The sequence below is a fragment of the Hyposmocoma kahamanoa genome, unplaced genomic scaffold, assembly GCF_003589595.1.
Source record: "Hyposmocoma kahamanoa isolate Upper Pololo Valley unplaced genomic scaffold, ASM358959v1 102, whole genome shotgun sequence".
Taxonomy (NCBI): Eukaryota; Metazoa; Arthropoda; class Insecta; order Lepidoptera; family Cosmopterigidae; genus Hyposmocoma; species Hyposmocoma kahamanoa.
This window is the reverse complement of record NW_020653337.1, coordinates 16,875,032-16,898,176: the sequence shown is the minus strand read 5'-3', so window position 1 is coordinate 16,898,176 and position 23,145 is coordinate 16,875,032. Positions and strand designations below refer to the sequence as shown.

Here is a 23,145-nt window from a genome sequence, read left to right as displayed (position 1 = left end):
CCTTGGTCCCTCTCAAAGGCCGTGTTTGTTTAAGATATGGTTAAAACTGTATGAAGTTAGGGCTCATCTTATGTTGAACGGTACACAAATTTGATGCACACGCAGCGTGCATGCGTTGGATGCTTATCGGCTACCTTACGAACTTTATCGGAATTTAGTGCGACGTTGCGTTCCTATTTCAAAATACATTTGACTAAATAAGTTATGTTGAGGTCTACTTTAACTAAACTTATATATGTTTCGTTTGCGAATGCTTCATATTGATCTCCGATCCACTTCGTCTTTACGCAGGTTTACACAACCTAATACGTATTGAAAAATTACTAAAGGAATTACTTGTGTATTACAATGCCGCCGCTGTTAGTTGAAAGGGCGCATGTCACATTTTCTAAAAAAAATATTACTTCCGCGATCATTAAAAGAATAGTGATCTCTAACCATTTTTTCCTATGTGGATAATGTACGAAGTTACCGCAAGAGAAATGTAGATATTTTTTAATCTCGTTACTTTAAACATGTTTGATGTTACATTTCCCCGAAAAGCTCATGGTAAATTTTAAATTAGATTATAGCATATAAATCCCGAAAAAGAGACGATAGGTCAAACCTTTAAGCTACCACGGCTTTTGCGTTATTGTTCCTATAACATTATTTAAAGTTGTAAACAAGGACATTTCATTGCATTAGAGATGTACTTGGATAGACATAAGGATGTAATCTGCTCTATAATAAACATACAATATTACACGTGATTCACAATTAAGTTATGAATTTATGATACAATAGATAACACTTCGTGATAAGTGGTTTGTGCATTATTGTCATATTTTTTCTAGAAAACAATACTTCTTTTCTAGAAAAACTGTCGCTATTTTTCATAAAAAATTAATATTTTTCTTAGCATAATAACATATCTCTCAAAGACACTCTGGGGCCCAGATTGTAAATTGCCCTAACCACATGTTTCTGCTAGACAAAGATTGTATTAATATTGTTTCATGAGCTGTATATTATTCCTATCAAACGTAGCAAACTTTCATTCTAGAGTAGGGTTTCTATTATTCGAAATTTAGCAAAGACATATATAGGATACAACTTGGACTGTGAAATAAGTTCTTAACCTGTCGTGATAGAAACCTATAACAATAATCACATAGTCTAGTCCCTTCCGAGAATACAAAGCATGTTACACTGGTATCTGTTCTTAGAAACATAGCTGGATATTGTTCCTGCAACTTTTTGCTGCGAGTTTTTATGCAAACAATTATATTTGCTTATCACGATAACTTACCTGGCATTTGTGATAACGATATCTAATAAATCGAGCTTGCAAGTTTGTTTCGTTTGATTTTTTTTGTTGATCTATATTGTAGTTCAGATAAATTTATAGTCGATAGATGGTTGATAATAGAATAAATTTAAGAACATTAAGAACAGCTTATCTTTGGTTGAGATTTACAAAATGAACTTTGATTCGGAGCTTTAGCTTTAGTTTGAGAGGACATAAGTTGACAAGTCCACGTGCCTGTAATTGCACCAAAACGTTTACTAAGCTGACCAAGAATAGATGGCGAGCTAATAAAGTTTTTTTGTATTTACAAAACGAACTTTGCCTTAGTTTGAGCAAGAATTAAATTAAACCTTGAATTTATTTCGTAATTTCTTATTAACATTAAAGCTTTATTATAAGCAGGGACCGAAATGGGTAATTATTGTAAGCGTTTCAAAATCTATTTTGATAAGTTTTGTAAATTTGATTAAGTGTATTTATTATTATTCAAAATTCTTTATAATTTACTGGTAAAAAGTTGCTATACTGCTAATTGAAAAAAAGACGTAAATACTACCATAATTACAGCATTTTCTGTTCAATTTGGCACGCGCAGAAATTCTGCATAACAAATGTGGGCGGATAACAAATGTAGGCGCATAACGATTCACCCTTTCGATCTCTAACTGCGAGTGCCAATCCGCCTACGAAGTGGGCAATCCTAGTGACGCTCGCTTTTGAAAAGCCCTTTATTTAGAGTGCCGATACGATAATGGAACGTGATAATTCAACACGTGCGTGAAACACATATGTCGATTATACACGTTAAATACATGTGACCTTTTTATTCCCCTCCTCTCTTTTATGCGATGTGTCAAATACACGACTTTCTTATTATTTTTGTTAGAGTTAAGCTCACGTTTGTTTGCTATTGACGAAAAACGAAGATCAGGGGGTCTACTCTCGATCTCCGTCCGACATCCGTCCGAAACAATTACTGCTAAATAAGCAATACTTGACCAAATGAAGACGCGTGAAGTGAATGAAGCTTCATACTTGATACTTGTCTTTCAATTTTGTCGAATATTACTTATTTGACAGTAATTGTTTCGGACGGATGTCGGACGGAGATCGAGAGTACACCCCCTGATACAGCTATGCTTACAAGAGTATGTCGATTCTGCCTCTACAAACGTCCAGGTTGTATCGATCAAAACATAACTAGTGTTGAGTCACCGTTGTTCGTATTAATTTTCAAGGCGAAAATATTAAACACAAACAATTAATTAATTGTTTACATTTAATGTTTGCTGGAGAAATTTAGGAAACTATTTCATGTCTGTTGTTTTATTTAAGAATGTATGAATCCATATATAGTGATGGACTAGTTATTACATCATATAATTTTGATTTATTAGATTTTTGCTCAAGAATCCTTAGCACAGTTTTCATGATTTTGTTGTATGATTCAAGTCTATTTTCAATAATAAAAAAAATTCAGCGGGTTCGAAAGAAATTAACTTGAAAGATCCAAGATGTTCGTATCTAGAAACCACGTCAGAAGCTTAGTAATATTCATTGTCATAATTACAATAAAAGCCGGCTTATGCTAAATAAAATCAATACATTACAAATAACTTATTCATAATATGACAGCGACATAAAGTAAACGCTGTAAGGTTATAAAGTTTAGTATTATGTACAATTTATAGCAAAGTGTAATTATCCAGCTGCTAATTGAAATGAAAGCAATCCATCTTGTTTATTTTTTTAATAAACATTTGAACGAAAAAATATTTTCTGTTGAGATTCAAACAAATTATGTAACAGGAAAATATAGTAGGCATTCTTGAGTAATTTAAAATCTCACGAATTTGTTTGATGTATAGGGTAAGAGACATTTCTCTTCACACAAAGGCTGTCATAGATTGACGTGGCCGCTAAAGGCAGCCCTATTTATAACACAAAAGCCTCGCTGGATTATAGTCAGCATAGTTACTTCACTGCATATTCAATACACTATAATAATACAAATAAAGCGTATCAATAAAGGAAGGATCCTAGTGATGAGGCCAGTTAGAATGTTATGCACGTTTTAATTGCGTCGCAACCAGGCTCCTATTTACGATGTGGTCTAACAAATGGCCGGTTTACGACAAAAATTTAGTTTCTTTTAAATTTGATTGCTATTTTCTAAGTCATCGTCGTTGGTATTTGAATTTAATAAGTAAGCTTCTTTATTTTCACTTCGAAAGATTATTTTCCAAGGATTTCGAATAGAAAACTGCCTCTGTGGTCAAACGGTTACCACACTAGTCCGCGCAGAGGTCCCGTATTCGTTTTCCGAGCCGGGAGAAGCATTTGTATGGCCTACATTTATTTCTTTCGTGAATTTGAGTGTCATTCGTGGTTGTCTATATGCGTGTCCATGACACTCGCGACACGGGGTTTCCTAGTGCCCGCACTATGAGTGTGTGAATTAAAAAGAAAGGTTTAGAATTAGTACAACTTTGTAATTTTAATTATATTAATTTAGGTACTTTGTTAGGTACTTATACGTGTATGGATAATATACACTAAAAGGTTCTGTGCGATTAAATTTATTTCGCTGTTTTAATTATATCGAACGGTGCACGAAAGGAACCTTACCATCCTTTCTTGTACTTCAGGCATCGTGTATATAACCAGAAATAGAGACGCAATGTCATTTAATTTGTTTGGAAACTATTCTGCCAAATCATTACTGTGACAACTGCGCTCCGATTGGCCAGCACGAATTCGAAACAATGGACGGGTGTCAACAATTGTTTCACTTCAAAATTTGAGCTTTGCTATAATGTACGAGAATTGCAAAATTGCATATTTAATTACCGATGAAATGTGAGTCAGTTTGTTTTGTATAGATGATTTGCTGTTTTTCCCACACCACCGAATGGAATAGCCCCCATTGTTACAGATATTATCTTTATTACAATAAATACAGAATATTTTTGGAATATACGGAGACGTACACATAGGTCAGTTCTTGGCGCTCTACTATTCCAGTTTTCTAATTTGTGATTTCAGGGCAAACGAGAGTTGATATTTAAAAGTGACCTAAGGTCCATTTAACTAATGAGTTGCCAGGGATGAATGGCCCTTATTTCGTCTCTATTTCTGGTTATGTTCCTGATGACTTCAGGCGAATTGGCGTGTACCCTATACCGATTGGCAAAACTTTTCACTAGGCAAATATTATGGTGTATGCCATCAATACGATAGGAAAAAGAGATTATATCGAATTACCAAATTACTAATTATCTAATTTATTAATTATGACATTTCTAAGCCATTAATGAAACTGCACTTTCTATACAGATTGAAGAAATTCGGTGCGAACTCGAGAATGAGCAGCGTTACTGCCTCATGTATCGCAATCAGCTGAACGAGATGCGCGCGCAGATGGAGGACAATACGCGCAGCGCTCGCGATCTCGAGCAGGAGCGCGCAAGTCTTATGCACCAGCTGCAGCTTGCCATCGCCCGCGCAGATTCCGAGGCTATCGCCAGGTGAGGCTATGTTGTGAATACCTCGCAAATGAGTTAAAGTGACACTGTCAGGTACGGCGAAGTTTGAGCTCTAGAACTAATCAAATTATTTTATTTCTTTGTATAATTCCACTGATTATACAGGTGTTACAAAATGTATTTGGAATGGAATCTCTGTCTCGCATTGCGCAATACGAAGTTTTCTAATTTTTTCTTTATATAAACACTCAAATAATAAATTATACTTTATACTTATTGAAGTCCAATTAAATCTTTCACGAAAAGTAAATATTATAATAACACATTTGCGGTTTCTTGTCATTACGTTGTTATAGGAAAAAGTCAGTGTCAGTACATACACGTTCTACATGTGTTTTTGTTTGCCAGTTTGCGTTGTTATATATGTAAACCCAGGATTTTGCGTCACCGTTTTTTCTTCCTCCCTCTCACAGATCACTTTAGTTTGCAAAACTGTATTGCTTCTTTGTTTAAAGCACATAATTTGGTTTTGTAAAGATTTCAAACTAGTTTTTTTTTTATATTTAAGCCATTGAATTATAGCACTCAAGTTTGACTGCTTTTAATTTAGCGTAAAAGATTACTATAACAATAATAATTCGTTTCTTGCTTAACACATGGTATAACAGAAGATGTTACAAGAGACAGTGCCACTACAAACATGTTTCGCATATATTAAATAGCATGCAAATGTCTAGTTATATAATGGTCAATTAGACTACCACAACACAATAAAAAATGTCACAAACATGTCAAGTTACAAATTAATTTAGTCGAGAATGATAATCTTAAAGATAAAATCTTAGATCTTATTTCCTGTCAAATATTTCGTTTAGGTTGTAAAAAGTATTTTTATTTAACTGCTTGTACAACTTTGTTTTAAATAAACTTAAGTGTAATAGTTTAATCTCAAGTGGATTTTTATGATATATGTCAACACACATTTTTAAACAACTTTTACAGTATTTAGCAGTCATAGGAATACTGTCAAGTACAAGTCTATTCGGGTTTCTGGAGAGTCTAGTATTCACATCACAGGATTTCTGAAACAAATATGTGTGTTTTTGTACAAAGGTAGAAATTTCGTATAAACTTATATAATGATTTCGTATATATATACTAAGATTAGAAACGCCGTAGTTGTAAGCATAATAAGAGCACATGAACTTTGGTGAGCTGATCATTATGCCTTAAGAAGTTTTTATTGTTCTAAAGGTATAACGCAATGAATTGAATGTTAAATAATGCAATTGGTTTGATATATAGGTCGATAGCCGAGGAGACAGTAGCTGAGCTGGAAAAGGAAAAGACGATGAAGGAGTTAGAGATGCGCGACGCGCTGAACGCGCATCGCAGCGAAATTGCCGCGCGAGACGCGCTCGTGCAAGGCCTACGCGACCGCAACCACGAAATGTGTGCCACAGTCGATCTGCAGCGGAAGGTAAGAAGTCTTCACGTGGTCGTACTTGGGGAACTATGGTACGTGCATAGTATATTAAGACAAATAGGCCAACTCTCGCCAGTAAAGCGCGTCAATGTATTCTGGAAGCATAGGGTTGTCACATTATTATTTTAGTTAGTTAGTTTTTGTAGTATTTACTATCTGCAAGGTACAAAACATAATTTGAAAAAATTAAGATATTCATCAAATATTTTCGTACTGTATTGAAATAACCTTACATACTTACATATTGACATTTTATACCTGGATCGTGGATAAGTATCTCGATTGTGGGAGGTATGATCATGAAATGGGATATGTATATATATATATATATACAGTAAATGTAGCGTTATATATAAAAAATAATACAATTATAAATTATTATGTGTGTTAAATAAATTTGACACACATAAATATTTTGAACAAGGAGCGAACGCTTCAAAACTATAATGAATGGCGCGTATGACCTGCTCCGTGCAACTCAAGTACAGTTAGTATGGAGTTACACTACTTGTTTTATACTGTGGTACAAGCATTTACTGGAGGATGTTTGGGCACAATAAACTTATCATCACAAATTCACAATGTGTTTTTAGATCAACATTCATAATATTTCAAATGTCTGATAGATGTAGGTATATGGGCATACAGTAACTAATATCGCCAATTCCAGGAGGTAGACGAGCTTCGGCGCAGTAACACGTCTCTAGCGGAGCGCGTGGCCACTTTGCAGCGGCTGCAGGAAGAAGTTGAGCGGCTCAATAAGAAGCTCAATTCCGAGATCATGCTCAAACAGCAGGCTGTTAACAAACTCGCCGAGATCATGAACAGGTATACTTCGCCTACCACAGAGGTCTTAAGGATATTATAATGACTGAGTTCGAGTGTAGTTATCTATAGGATATTAGCTGAAAAAAAAAAAACGTTACTAATAGATTTTAAAGTTTAATATAGCCCCTGTTTTGTAGGTAGGCAACGACGACAACATTATAATAACGACTTTTCTTTTTCCCTCGGTTCGCATCACTTTTTCCGCCACACCAGCACCACAAAAATTTGTCTATTCTATTCTATATCCTTTCTATGCAAAGAGAACCGTTAAATTTCGCTTTTATTTGTGAATTGAATTTGCATTTGAACTAAATATGATATTGTATCTCCAAACAGGAAGGACATGAATCCAGCGACGACAAAGAACAAGAGCAAGATGTCAGTCCGCAAGGACAAGGACTACCGCAAGCTACAACAAGAGCTCACTCGAGAGAAAGAGAAGTTCGACCAGCACATCTCCAAGATTCAGCGTGACCTGCAGGACTCGCAGCAGCAGTTGGTCGAGGAGCAGCAGACGAGACTGCGGCTTGCCATGGAGGTAAACTTTTATACGTTCCACAGCCGGGCCCGTGTCTTATAGAACACGTTACCGTTACAGGAAAAAATAATAAAAAAAAACTTTATACTGCAATTGTCACATAGGTATAATATTAATATAAGAATAATTTTCAAATGTACATAAATTGATTAATCCGAAATTGATGGCAGGTTGACAGCAAAGACGCAGAAATCGAGCAGCTAAAGGAGAAGCTAGCAGCACTAACAAGCGAGACGGCGTCGCAGTCCTCAGCGGACGCTGAGGATGGCGAAACGGAACAAACACTCGAAGGATGGCTCTCCGTGCCCTTCAAACAGAACATACGCCGCCACGGCTGGAAGAAACAATACGTCGTCGTCTCGTCAAAAAAGATCATCTTCTACAACTCAGAGAACGATAAACAGAACACTACAGATCCTGTTATGATTTTGGATTTAAGGTTAGTTTTCTCCTCCGACTCCATTTTGTCGAACAAAATATATAACGGCTCATTTTCGTTAGACGTTTCTAATTGGGAGTTTACTTGTATTTAAGTCGGTTGAGTGAAGCTATTTTTACTGCTGGAAGTTGGTTAAAGTAATTATCATATAAAATATTTTTTTGGAGAGCTCTGTGCCCGGATACCACGCGCAGCAATAAATGTTCTATTTTGAAATATATTTAAAAATTGAAATCCTACACACACGGGGTTAAATTAGCTTGAAAGTAAATCAGTCCTTATTGATACAGATATTTAAATGTATAAGTTGTTGCATTACAGCAAGGTGTTCCACGTGCGGTCAGTGACACAAGGCGACGTAATCCGAGCGGACGCGAAGGACATCCCGCGAATTTTCCAGCTGCTGTACGCCGGCGAGGGAGAGGCGCGCCGCCCCGGAGATGCGCAAGACCCGCCACAGGACAACCAAGACCACACAAGTGAGTGCTATCCTTGTCATAAACAACGCTAGTGCATTTTGGTAACTTTTGAGATATTGTCACCTAACGTTTTTCCGAAAAAGGTCATTTACGCTGAAATATAAAAAAAACCGCTTATGGTTTTGTAGATCTCGTTGCGCTGATTGCAAATATATTAATAACTAAGTGTCCCTTAAAATTTCGATTATGTTGTTTATGATTAGGACGACAGTATTGTAGTTGCCCTTATAGCCCGTTTCCACTCGGCTGTCGGGCCCGGATCTTAATCGGGTGTCAGCGCCTCTGTTCACATTAATAGGTTGTCGGCTACGGTCGAAACTGATGCCAATTTTTAACACTACGCGAGACGACTACGATCGATGGTCGTCGACGAAGTTCTTGTTGTGATGTATTATTATTTGAGAAGAAAACGAATAAAGACAGCCAAGGAAAGAAAATATTGGGTGCACCCAATCCTGAGGCAAAAAAAACAAGGGGTGTGGGGTTCATATAAAATGCTTTGCCATTGGAACATCCGATTAAAATCCGGGCCCGACAGCCGACAAATGGGAACGGGCTCTTGTTTTAGCCATATTTACAATTTAAAGCTGCAACTCTATTACAAAAAAATATTGGGTGGGTAGTTATTAGTAAATAATCCGAGCTATCTATGAAAAATACCGATATTTTGATGAGACAAATAATTTTTTAAGTCTTTGAATGCAATATTACTTTTAAAACTAAAATTTGTCCGTGAAGCAAAATATCCTATCAACAATAATTAAAGTACTTTTCCTCCGTGTCTCATATAATGGAACATCCTATGTAATGACTACATAACTAATATCGACTATTTCATTCTATTGATTGAGAATCGAAAGCTCCTAAGCAATAGGGATTTGACGCTTGCTTTGTACCATAGTTGTACAAAAAAATGAATAAAATATATGTAATAGGAAAAAATAAATTTAATCCGATAGGTTTTGTTGATCTGGAAGTATATTGAGATTGCCTCGTTCAACAAGCCACACTAAGAGGTGGTACATTGGCTATGTTAGATTATAGTTCTGTAATAGATTAAATGTGTTTTACAGGCAACACGGTGCAGCACAAGGGGCACGACCTAGTCAGCATCACGTATCATATCCCTACTGCGTGCGAGGTGTGCACGCGCCCACTCTGGCACATGTTCCGTCCGCCGCAGGCCTACGAGTGTCGCCGTACGTATATACTTACTAATAAATTGTTTCAAAATGATCTTTATTAGTATTGCAAAAAAAATATCAGTGAAATACGTTGTATATTCATTTATATACTCCGGGGAGCACATCTGCTCGATTGTCGTTTATCGCATGCGCAGATAACACGCATAAAAATATTGTGTTAAAAATCATTCCGAATCGGCCGTTGACTTTTACCGTTGAACTTTCTTATATCGCACGGTGAAACCAATACCGTCACAAAAGAAAATAGTTGAAAAAATCCCGAACGTCAAAACGTGAAAAAAAAAAATTAAAAAATCTTAAATTAAATCCAGAAAAAAAAGTTTCATTTTCTAAAATATTTAAAGTTTACAAAAATAAGTTTAAATTTGAAAAAGCGAGAATTTCGTTTCGTGGTAACAATACAGTGACATTATTTATAGTCTTGTAGGAAACAATAGAAAATTAATTAAAATTTAAAGTTTTATGACTTGCATTACGATGCAATACTACACTGTCTGTGCAGCATTTTACGTGTTCATGAAACAATTTGCTATAATTTATTTTTCTTCAATATGCTCGGAAATGTTTGCATTACTTGAAAAAAAGGACCCACAAAGTTTGTTATTTATTGAGCGAGTAAGAATGTAAATCAGTTTCCGTCGGCTGCTCTTAAATTTTTCAATATATCTACTTACATGTAAATAAACTTAAAAAACTATCATACAGCCAACTCACTAATGCTCACTAGCATCAGTGTTCGTAATTACGAGATTTAAAAAAAATATTCTATGGTATTACTGGAGTTCTTTTTTGTTATTTCCATTTTTTTGTGGGTTTATTTGGAAAATACTAGTAATAATTTAATTTAACACGAACGGTTTCGGAGATATTTGGATTGTAACACCGCTATTTACATTTACATTTGATACTCGAATGTATACAAATCTGATACTTGAATTTCGATAACCAATTGACGCCAGATAATATTAATGGTTAAACTCTATACTGCGGGGATTTTTTTTATAATACCAAATGACGGGACGAACAAATCGTGCACCTGGTGGTAAGCGATATGCTTATCGATAATAGTTGCATTGGCACTCAGAGCTTGAAATCGCAAAGATCTGAGTGGACCACCTTGAGACATAAGTTGACAAGTCCCATGTGCCTGTAATTTCACCAGCACTATTACCCTCCAAAACCGAAACATGGCAGAAATAAGTAAGGTGGAAGTACTTCCTTGGACGAACTCTATCTCAAGGAGCTCTACTGCTACTGAAATCTACCATATGAGGATATCTACCATTAACTACCTCCGTGGCCGAACGGTTACTATGCTTGACTGCCACGCAGAGGTCCCGGGTCCGATTCTCGGGCCGGGAGGATTATTTGTGTGGCCTACATATATTTCCCTAATGCGGGGTTATGAGTGTGTGCGTTATTATATTATATATCGACGCCTTACTTTCTCAGGGTCGTATTTTAGAACTCTACTCAATGCTCAAGTCAGGACTTGAGCAGACTTGAGTATGATTTCAAGCACTGGAAATACGACCCTAATGGCAAGGACTTGAGTATGATTTCTAGTAATTTGAATCATACTCAAGTCGTGACTTGCGCATTGAGTAGAGTTCCGGAATACGACCCTCAAGCTCGTATCTTATAAAGAGTGATTATTCAGGAGAAGGCAAAACTTTCTATTTGTTTTATATTTCTTATCAATGGTGTTAATTTGGATGCATTACTTCGAAAGTAGGTCAAAGTTATAATAGGTTAAAGCCAGTGTGTGAATATGAAGGAAATGTGATGTGAAATCAGCGTATATGCAATCCACTGTTTGCATTTCAGCAACTTTGTGCTTTAAGATACGAGTTTGAGAAAGTAAGGCGACGATATTCTAATATTAATATTTACGGTAAACGCTGTTAGTACCCATGAAAGGGCTAGTAATCGACGCGATCGCGGTCGTGTGACGCAGGCTGCCGCATGAAGATCCACGCGGAGCACGTGTCGGAGGGCGAGGCGGGCGGCGTGGGCGTGGCGGCGTGCAAGCTGCACGCGGACCGCGCGCGCGAGCTGCTGCTGCTGGCGCCGGGCGCGCCCGACCAGCGCCGCTGGGTGGCCCGCCTGGCGCGCCGCGTGCAGCGCCACGGCTACCGCGCCGCGCACCACACCAACCACGACCACACCAAGCTCTCGCCCAGGTACTGTCTCTTGCGCTGTCACTAGCCCCCCTGGCGTGTCTAACAGATACACTGTCATATCAAAAACAGCATTTTTTTCCTAATTTTTGAGGGTAACGTCTAGTAACATAAAGATACTTTCACTTTGTATATGATGTGTTCAAAAAGCGCAAATTACGATCAGCTTAAGGGCGCGTTCAAATTAGATGCTGTTAGAAGCGCTGCAGCCGCGCGACAGTCGCGTTGCTGAAGTGCGATCAAATTTTTAGTGATGTTTTATCTTTTGACTCAGTTACGCGATGGATTCTGACGAAGAAACATTACTTTTACCTAGTTATTGGGGCACACATTTCACATATAGGTATTAAAAATGACTCGCCTGCTATGGATTTTTCAGTTGTAGTTTCGAAATTTACAATAAATTTTAGACATGCATTTTCCCATGCCTTTTTTTATCCAGTCGATTGGAATAACTTGCGGAACTGCTATCCCATATTGCAGGGTGTTGTTTTACATTCTCTATAAATTCTTCAATTCGATTTTCATCCATCGTGGTTAATTTGAAAAATTAACATGTACGCCTCACTAACCCCGACTGCAACCGAGCGTGATTGCAGCGCGACTGTCGTGCGGCCGCCGCGCAGTTGCAGCGTTTCTAGAAATTGTATGAAAAGTGACAGTCGCGTGGCTGCAGCGCGGCTGCTGCAGCGCATCTAACAGCGGCTAATTTGAACGCGCCCTAAAAATAGAACAAGTGTCTTATCTGTGAAAATGTTATGCTTCATGATAACATTAAATTCGATTTTATTATTACATTCGTATTTCGAACATCTCTGAAAAAAAAAAACAATTTGATTCGACCTCAATTGTAATATGATTTGAGATGAAGTTTTATTCGACATGAAATGTTTTGCAAACAATTTTGACGAATCTCACACTTTACTCGATATCGTGCGATGTGATAGATGGGGCCGACTCTGGTTTCCTTATGAATTAAAATGTACGGTTGCGTGAAAAATAAGTTTTTTTGCATTATTTTGCTGATAATTACGGGCTAATAGTTCTGATCTGCCAGTCGTGACATGCAGTTCCTGAACACACCAAGTGTATGTAACTGTACATAATTAGACATTAAAACCCTCATGTAATGTTTTTATGAAACTCTCCTGTTGGCACGTTCCATAAACCCGCACTCGTATTTTTCATTATGTAATTCAGTCCCATAAACTACTATTCTACCCAGTCATTATAATTTTACATTATAAACTATATCTGTTAAAAAACTAATAAATGTATTTTTATTAACAGCCGAGTCTTGTTGTAATTAAATTAGACTTACTGTACTTGGACTTGCAGTGTTTTGGTTTGATACGATTGCGCTACAGGTCGATCTCCTACCGACTTTACAGGGCAGAAAAAATCAATGGGACATGTAGAGGGACCGCCTCAAATATTATGCTATTACAATTGTAATATTACAATTAGCCTGATATGTCCCACTGCTGGGCAAATCTCCACACATTCCGATCCTGAACTAACTGGATAAAATATACATTGATAAATTTAATGTCCTCTGCCGTGCCGTCCGTCAGTTTGCACCACATCCACATCCACAGGCACTAATCGGTAGGATCAATGACAAGAGTAAAATCTCTGAAGGTTGCAAAAGGCTGTAATTTGCATATTTAGTTGTTAATGTGATTAAATACGTGTCCTTCGTATTAGAGTCAGTTGTAATATTAGATTTTGTAAACGTCTTGTCCTAATGATTATTGGAAAGATTTTATCCTTATCATTGATCCTATTGTTTAGTACAATAAAATATTAAGTCACATTGACTAAGCGAATAACAAAGTCAGCATCATCAGTACACTGCTGGAAATAGACCCTTCTCAATGCGCGCTTTCAACTCGGGGCATCCCGTCACTGCCAGCAAATTTGCGCTGGTCTTCGCTCCATCTAGTTGTCCACTCCAGAAGTTGTCCCTTTTGTGTTCGCTTTGACGAACCCATTGCTAGTAAAAAGTTTTAAACTAACGCTATCATACTCAGCGTCCACGTTTCGGTTTGTCGTAACAGGTAGGGCTCACAGATTTGAAAGACTTTCGTTTTAAAGCCATATAGGTGGCGAAACTATGTTATGCATCTTCTCAAATGTGACCGAACCTTCCTGAACTCTACGATCGGGTTTGTTTTCGATTTCTACGTAACTAAAAGACACTACTGAAGTACTACGAGGGACAATACCAACAAGGACAAACCTCGGAGCAATTTGGTCATTGAACATGCGTTTTACCTTCTAGAAATTCATCCCGAGATCAACACGTCCACAAGCACAATTGAGTCTGTCCAACATTTGTTGAAAATCCTGCAGTGATCCCACTAGGATAACATCAAATCGTAAGTGCGAGATGGGGGTCACCATTGATATTTAGCCACATTTTGCTTACCCATTGCGCTTTTCAGTTCATCAACCACAGATGATTGTCATGTTTTTCTCAGTTTGTTTCACCATCTGTTAAAAATATACTAATAGTTACTTTCTTGTTTAAGTGAATTGACAATGGTTGATGTGAACATCACACGTGTAAGTTTTGGGTGTGTTGTTGTATATGTACACGGTTACACCGACGACAAAAGTTTAACAGTCTCGGTTGTACACATTGTATTGTTGTTACACGAACTCCGTTCCAACTTTGCAGTCGTGATCGTTATTAAACCAGTGGTGACGACTGCATCCAAAATCCTCATCCTTCAATCATTTCCAATTAAGCATCTTAGGCTTAATCTGCAATGCCGCGGAGGCGGAATAGACACGAATTTTTGTAACGAAATTGTACATAGCATAATGAACTTTATGTGAATTGTAATGTACAAACTAGATAGGAGACGATAGCTGCGGAATTCAAGAGATTGCGTAGGAATTCTCCGGAAGACGTACGACATTTTTGACTCGTGTCTAGTATATGTGTTACCCAATTAGGGCGCGTTCCCATTATGTCGTGACGACGAGACAGTCGTGCGCTTTAAAGTGTCGTGGCTTGTATGTTTAGATGAAGTTGTTCACACATAGAACAACACGATTAACTGGCGTTATTGATTTGACGTTACGACGACAGACTGTCGTGACATTGGGAAGAGCTGTTGTTCTAGCTCTTCAGACGATAAATAAAACGTCGAGATAAAAATGCGACGACAGATAATCGCAGCTTCAAACGATTCTGTCGTGCACAGGACAAGGCGGCTGCCTTGAACCGATAAATTGTCGTCACGATCTAGTGGGAACAGCTACACTCGTTCAAGTATAAGATAAACCTCCACGACACAGTCACAACAGATAGTCGTGATATGGGAACAGGCTAGATGCGATAGTAGTCCAACGATAAATAAAACGTTACGACATAATGGAAACGCACCCAGTGTTGAGTAATTTTCCGAAAAATTTCTGAAAATTTTCAAAAATATTTAAATCCAAAAATTATTACACATTCTACGTTATCTTTTAAAGTTTTATGTAACATGAATTATAAAATAAAATTGTATAAACCCTTCTTGGTTTATATTCATAATCATAGATATAGAAAAAAAGGGGGAGATTTGGTATGGGGGCGTGGTTCGTGTCGCCACGATATGATCAAAATGATCATATTGAGGTGACACGCCAACAAACATCGCCACAGTGACATGACGATCGTTGTACACACAAGATCTCTCGTAAAACGTGAAATTGCCAAGTTGTAGCGATACACCTTGTAAAAATTGGAGTGAAAACGAAAATTTTAAAACCAGAGATAACATTCCACCGGCTTTTTGCATTTTTAGTTACTATTTCTATTATAATTCAATTTCTTTTTGTCTCCATAGAAATTTCTACACTCAAATATAGTGATGTTCATTTACGATGACTGATGTTTATCGACAATAAATTTTTACTGAAATGTTTGAATTTCTTAGATGATTTTTGTAATTAAAGTCCCTAAAATATCGAAGCGAAAAGCATTCACGTTCAATTGATTTCTTTTATTTTATTATTATTATTATTATTATTACTAAACATTAACACAACTCATATTTCGGACAACTATTTCAATTTCATGTCAATTTGTATGTTGCTGTTGCTTGAAGAAAAATATATGTGTATTATTGTTTTAGATAATTTAGATATTTAAATTTTATTATACTCGTAGATTAAACGTAGAGTATTTGGATTGAAGCTGCACTTTGTTTAAATTTCCATGGCAAATAAATTTAAAAAATGAATAAAATAAATTCGGCTTTATTTTACATGTGCATGCAAAATAAATTAGAAACAATTATAGAAAACTACATAAATCTTTCATGAAAAAAGAACATAATTTAATTTATTAAATTCGTGAATGGTTCGAGTTTACTCTTGACAGTGACAGCTTCACCAACCCGTGGTAACATATAATGGAAAAGTGACGCTGGCCCAAGCCTAGTGGTCGCCATTAAGAAAATAATAATAATTTATATTAATATATTAATTTAATAATATACCAGTACCAGTGTAGGTATAGTACGAAAAATGGAATATTTTTTTAATATTAATTCTAACTATCGATTAGGTAGGACCACATCCCTCGTTGAGTAGCGTCAGTTTAAGATTAATAAGGTTAACAATTCACGGAAGGTTTCCATCCGCGCCCGCCGGTTCTGCTAGACAGCGGTTTTATTTCAATACTCACAACCCTGCAAGTTTGTGCGGGCACGTAGTCGCCGCGGTTGCGGGCACGAAACCGTTGAGATTGCGAAACTGGCCGCGAAGTTAGTGGGAGTTAACCGCAAGTCGCGCGGTTAATAGAGAACTCACCCCGCGTGCGCCTGCACCACATTGCGCCGGAACCGACCGCCAAAGTGCGCGGGCGACGACAGCCGCCAAGCGCGAAGGTGATCGCGTCTTGCGCGGTTCTACTAGTACCCCTCCGTGGCAACCGCGAGCAACCGTCACCACTATAGGCGTAAAACGCGCCGTGAAATGTGCTACTACTACTACTTAATTATTACATTCTACAGATGCCGCGGTCCCGCGGCAGATGCAGGTGAAAATCGCTCCGTGAGTTCTTAGTGTAACGAGAAATGAGTTTCAGCGCCATCTAACGTGTAATAGTTAGCTATTATACACTAGTAGCACTTTTACTAAAACGCCACCTAATTGTGAATGGCTGAACGAGGATGAAAAAAATACTGAAATATTGTAATATAAATCTTACTCAAGTGACTGTAAGTTTAATTTTGTTAAATTTTAAAATTGTGTTACGTCGTTTTCACGTTTTAAGCCCTACCCAATCAAAATCTTTAAGTTATGGTAGTAGATAATAGAGCGTAAAGTTTGAATTGCACACAAGCTAAAAAATGGCGACACCGGCACCCGATCTTACATAGCGTAATTACATATATCCCCTTTTTTCCTATATCTATGTTCATAATAGAATTCAGTATTTTTAACTTTTGACAGGTATCAAAAATATAGAAAAAATATTCAGATATACACTTATTTTTTTGGAAAAATATGATTTTTCAAAATAGAAATTTTCCCAGACTATACATAATTGACATTTCCATTCTGTTCTGCGGCTTTGTAGAGCCTTAAAGTTATAGTACAACTGGTTTGTGGACATTTCCGCGACATTATGATTACCTGTATCCCTTCTCGAAGCGTTTCTCCTCGATTGGATTGGACTTGTTTGTTGGTACTTGTATTTGTCTTTTCATGTTCGTCGAAAAGGTTGCACGTAACTATTCATGGTTACATCAGATCCCTAATTTGTATAAAACCTCCACCGATAACTGATTGCCCTAAGTTGTATGTGATTTGATATAATATATCGTACAGTGAGCGTCACAATAATTCATTTGTAAAGAACAATGCCCAAAGTATATTCCTTACAGTCCTGGAAAAAAGCTAAAAAGAGGTTGACGACCATCATCTGGAGATACAGGTTTAATTTGGATTTACATATAGATTCTAATTGTGCTGGATTTATGTTTTTTTAACTAGGGAAAGTTGATTTAAGCAACATTTTCTTTTCGAGGTTATGTTAATAATAGTGTAGTATAGAGTTAAATATTATTCTAGGATCTAAGATAATATAGTAGTACACATTAAAAGTAATACTTAGATTCATTACACCAAACGAATCAGATGAAAACGGTGCAAAAATATACGAATTTTAAAAATAAAAAATTGAGTTTGTTTTTGAACTTTTTACGTATTTAAAAAAAATCATATCTTTTTTCTCCACCTTATTTCAAAGTTTTATGAATTAAATTTATGTCACGCGCGAGAAAAAAGTTTGCGAGTTCAAAATGGGCATTGTTCTTTATACATGTATTACTTTGGATGTGTAGATTTTTTTTGGTAATATTGAATGTGTATATACAATTATGACATTCACTGTATCAAAGCCATATTATGTGTTATCAAGTATTTGAGATCATGTAACATAATAACACGTTGTCCATACATAAACCTATCAATACAAACTGTTTTCACCGGGAAATCGAAGAAAAGGTCAGCTATCCAATACATTTGGTTCTAGTAGGCATATATAAAAAAAAAGACGAAAAAAATGTTTGTACTAAAAATTGAAGAGTGAATTAAAAATCGCGCAGCCTTGTTAACTTGTAATAATTATCACAAAAAGGCGAGGGAATAATTAAAGAAATTAGCTTAAAATTCATCTTTTTTTGCAATTTGTTCGGTTAAAAAAACTGCTAAATTTGGGTTACATTCAAAGCGTACTTATCGAGGCGCTTATACACTTGGCTGCTTAGCCAAACACAACATTAATGGATTTTGAGAGAAAATAGTTGTCGTGTTACAAGATTGGTTCAATATTGGAAAACACGATTTTAATATTCAAAAACAAAAATTCCCGGTGAAGGCTTTGCAATATGTCGCTTTAAATATTAAATTTTCACATTTCAAATGTGTTTTAATTTTTCGTATAAGCAAACAAAGTACAGCTTGACACGATGTATTCACAGAGATTCGATGCGATCGAACCTGAAGGCGGCGTACATGAACGCGTCCCAACGCAGCTCCACCTTGCCGGCCAATGCGTCCTTGCCGCGCCAGTGACCGCCGCAACCAGACCCGTCCGGCTCCGCTTTACCCATATTAGGTACATCATGCACTGCGTTGTTGTCGATTCTTTTTAAAATATTTAGTTACAATTCATATACCTAATGGCAACATTGTATCAAATACTTTGATATAAATAACCAACCTGTGAAAGTGATTTTGATTGGTGAAATCATTAAGTTATTCAAATTAATAACGGTATAGAAAGACGAGTTGTTTGATAGAATCGGCACCAACGCCAAATACGTTGGAATAAAGGTATACTAGCATCGGAATGATGAACGCTTTGTTTTAATACATTTTCAATGAAATGCTATATTGAGAAGGTGCAAATGCTATTAAAATAGGAAATATTATCTTCAAGGGAAAGATAAATAGATTCTGAGCTAGTTCGATCCACTGTCGACATCATATTTTATATAAAAGAATAAACAAATAATCATGTTAATGTTGACACTATTTAATCTTTCATGGAATTTGGAAAAAAATGAAGCGTAACCACTTTCGTTTTACTTAAGCCATTATTTCAACGGTTATCAAAATGGACTATGCGTTTGTTACACCAGTCAATTGGCTTGAGTTTACTAGGAAATATTACCTACCACAATTAATATTGATGACAATTAATGTTGGTTAACAACATTTATTTTCTGCTCAAGATCGTTTTTGCTGAATATTATTGTCACCATTATGGATATCACTAAGAATATTGCAATTTTTTATACAGGAATTTACTTAAGTGTTTAGAAATACAATTGGTTCTTTTTCGTACGTACAATGTTAAATGTAAACCAAACATCAAAGAAATCCAATATTTCTTCTAGGCACTTAAATATTATTGATAGTAAAAATATGCCTTTACACCAATCGACTCCGATGTCGTTTGACTTAAAAATTGTACTGTTTTTTTTTGTATTTTGCGTTTAGTACTAAATTTGGGTTATGTAAATATTAGGTACAATGTGATTGTGTTGATATTATTTTGTATTTTGCTTGTATGATATGTACGTGTTGGTTTAGACACAGATAATGTTACTCATCGTTGTCGCGGTGACGTGCTTACGTAGGTTTTCACGATCGAACGGTAAAGAATGATTCACTTGCTTTTGTCATGCGATAACAATAACCTTACGACCTGATTTGTTTGCTTTTATGACGGCATATTTTGCGACCATATAGACTACTTGTTATTTACATTACAGAAATTATGTTGAAAATATATTTTTGTAGGATCATTTTGAACCAGGTGAGCATTTCATTAGAATTTATTTTTTGTTATATTTTTACGTACAATTGCGGCTTGATTCGTTCCACGGTTCACATTTGGGATTATACAAATACATAGATTGCACGAACTGACGATCAACAGGTTGTTTGTTACATCTCCATGCACTGAAGAGACGTGTGGTCCAGTTAGTCTTGTGTCTTTGTCGCTCTTAGGCAGGCACTTAGCGGTGGACAGAGTAACACTAGAAAGCTCGACTCACAAAGAAAATGCGTAATATTTTTTAAGTTGAAATACGCGTCTGTGACGTAACAGGGGCTGTATTTATATTAGAAGATTTCTGCACGGTTTTGTACAATGTATTTGCACTGTTTTCAAAAGCTTTTTTATATTTAGACATAATTGAGGGCATCGGTATAATTGCATGAATTTAGTGGCGTCGGAATTCAAACTTCCTCTATAGCAGCGCTTTAGAGTTAAGTTTCTCTACAAATTATAGAATATTGTAAGACTAAACTGGTATACGTGCCGTAAGTGTCTAATAATTGTGGTGTATTTGAATTTCGACGGCCTAAAACAGTGATACGCTATGGAATTGAATTTCATAATTTTTAACATATTTACACAGACGCACTGGTTATACAATTTTGTGTTCTTTTGAACACAACACAGTGTAACATTTACACCTAGTACAATTGATGTTTCAGGGACCTTATTATAGATAATAAGACACTCTTTGTAACTAGCAACTCAACGAAGGTCAGTGCCATACGTTTTGTAGTGATTCTAAATCCGGTAGATGCTCAATCCAATAGGTATATTATAACAAAATTCTGCATGTTACTTAACTACGTAAGACTCCTACGGGCTTCCTCAATTCACTACTGATCAATTTGTATGTACTATAAAATACATGTGGTTTGTATAAATATTGAGCTTATTTTTATCATATTGGTAGGTAATTCAAACAATTTAATTAAAATTTGCTGCCTAATTAGTCTGTTTAAGGGGTTCTTTAGTGCATATCGAACGTGTACGTGGACAATTTACACCCGTGTGTAATTGATAAATATTTAAAGCAATAATATTGTTTATCATTGGCTTACGTAAAGATGTGTATCTGACAAAAAATCGGTGCCAAAGTTTGCCTATTTGTCCAAATTTCTACATGTACAAAAAATACGTCATATTAGTTAATTTTCTTCGCGACTGCAAAGGTTGTGTCGAGACTCCATTTTAGGGATGATTACATTGTACACTTGTTATTGTAAAAGCAATTTTCATAGCGCCTTCGAAAAGAAAGTTAACTGAACCGCTTATGTTGTGATATAAAAGTACAAAAATAACAGGAAATATTCTAGCCCGTATCAGTTATTGACCAGAAGCAATTGTCAGTTAAATACAGGCCAAATCGTTACTTTCACGAAATAGTCAGATTTTTTCGTATCTAGCTGCATTTTGATTGGCTAGTTTCGGTTATTTAATGAACCATGAGCTACGCAAATGTTTCGCATTTATTTTATCCTTAAATACGATTACTTACCTGTCTGTGTATGCTCTGGTACTAGGATAGAGTGAAAGTAGCGGGTTGGTCCATGGAAACATTGCAAGTTATAGTTTATATTAGAGGGAACAGGCAGGTAGCGTGCGGGGCTCGGGATAGCTGTGATATTGACGTGTCGAAACACCTGTGGTGCTAGGGAAGCAAGCCTCCGGCGCATGTTGTTACTAGTGGTTCTTGTTAAACATATAAAACACTCTTTATTGCTCTACTCTTTACATTCCTCCATCGAAAACTATGTTGAGTTTTGTTTATCTTAGTTTATATTGACTCAAGTTCACTTCTGCTTGTCCAGTTATTGCTTTTATGTTTTAGATGTAAGTTCGAAATCATGTACTGACTACGAATTTCAATTTACGTACTTAAGTGTTTGACAAAATGCGTTTCACTGTAGTTTTATTACTTATTTTTGAAATGCATTTTATAAATTGTACTTTATTAGGGCAGCTATTGCATTGTTCGTGTTTGTTTCATTCCATATTATAGATTTTTTTTGTTACACCACGCATTTGGAAATGGTTTATTTGCCAAAGAAAAAAATACTAAATTGCAATCTATGCCGTGTTTTAAATAGTTCGCGTTATATTCCATGCTTGTCATTATTAATTAAATCATCGTAATAATTATTATAATAATACTGTTATTTACATATGCATAATTATAAACTTGATTTTGTAGTGTGACATTTTGTTGAAGTATTTTTTTAACCGCGTCGCTTGAAAGACGACGGTATCAGAAATACTTCCAAATTGTCTTCTAACACTTAACAGTAATGGACAATGTAGAATCATAATTATGTGAATTATTTATTATTCAATTGACATTTCTTATTGTAACACTTTATTTATCGATCTAAATTTGTAAGTTCCTAACTAGCTAGATTCTCATTTGTAAAGAAAACTTATCAAGTAGCTTCGCGCTTATTCGGTAACAATTTATCATTTAGTGGGTATAATTTATATTATGATATTGTTGAATCTATGTTTGGATTATGGTAGGGATTCAAATGGTTTCTTTGTATTATTGCGAGATGCTCGGGTCCTTCCTCGGGGCGCGAGGTCATTCGAGCATTTATTGTACTATTTATACTTTATATACTATGTCATGCAATACTTACATATAATAATGATACCACGTGCCTTAGCTAACGGCCCACTCCCATATCACCTAGGCATACTATGTTATATGTATCAGTAGTTATTTTAATGTACATATGTTTTGAAATAAACCAATATTTTATGGATTTTTTTAAGAATTTGTATATTGTAAAGATTATTAATTTTATCATAAAATTAATGCCTAGCTACTAAGTGCTACATTTGTGAAAAATAAATAACATTTT

General features: G+C 36.0%; 1 protein-coding gene across 2 annotated transcripts in view; it reads left to right on the top strand.

Annotated features, from left to right (window-relative positions):
* LOC113232695 (rho-associated protein kinase 2) overlaps window positions 1-23,136 on the top strand; it is a 31,676-nt gene extending 8,540 nt beyond the window's left edge. The window contains exons 5-14 of one of the 2 annotated variants that reach the window (XR_003310646.1): window positions 4,628-4,818; window positions 6,082-6,256; window positions 6,933-7,090; window positions 7,427-7,628; window positions 7,799-8,067; window positions 8,389-8,546; window positions 9,620-9,745; window positions 11,709-11,934; window positions 14,216-14,312; window positions 18,921-23,136. Coding sequence is in view for 1 of the 2 variants with exons in the window: in XM_026467474.1 (XP_026323259.1) it covers window positions 4,628-4,818; window positions 6,082-6,256; window positions 6,933-7,090; window positions 7,427-7,628; window positions 7,799-8,067; window positions 8,389-8,546; window positions 9,620-9,745; window positions 11,709-11,934; window positions 18,921-19,014 (1,599 nt within the window). In the remaining variant the exon portion in view is untranslated. The remainder of the gene's footprint in view (window positions 1-4,627; window positions 4,819-6,081; window positions 6,257-6,932; window positions 7,091-7,426; window positions 7,629-7,798; window positions 8,068-8,388; window positions 8,547-9,619; window positions 9,746-11,708; window positions 11,935-14,215; window positions 14,313-18,920) is intronic. The other variant, XM_026467474.1, reaches the window with a different exon arrangement.
* The last annotated feature ends 9 nt before the right edge of the window (window positions 23,137-23,145 follow it).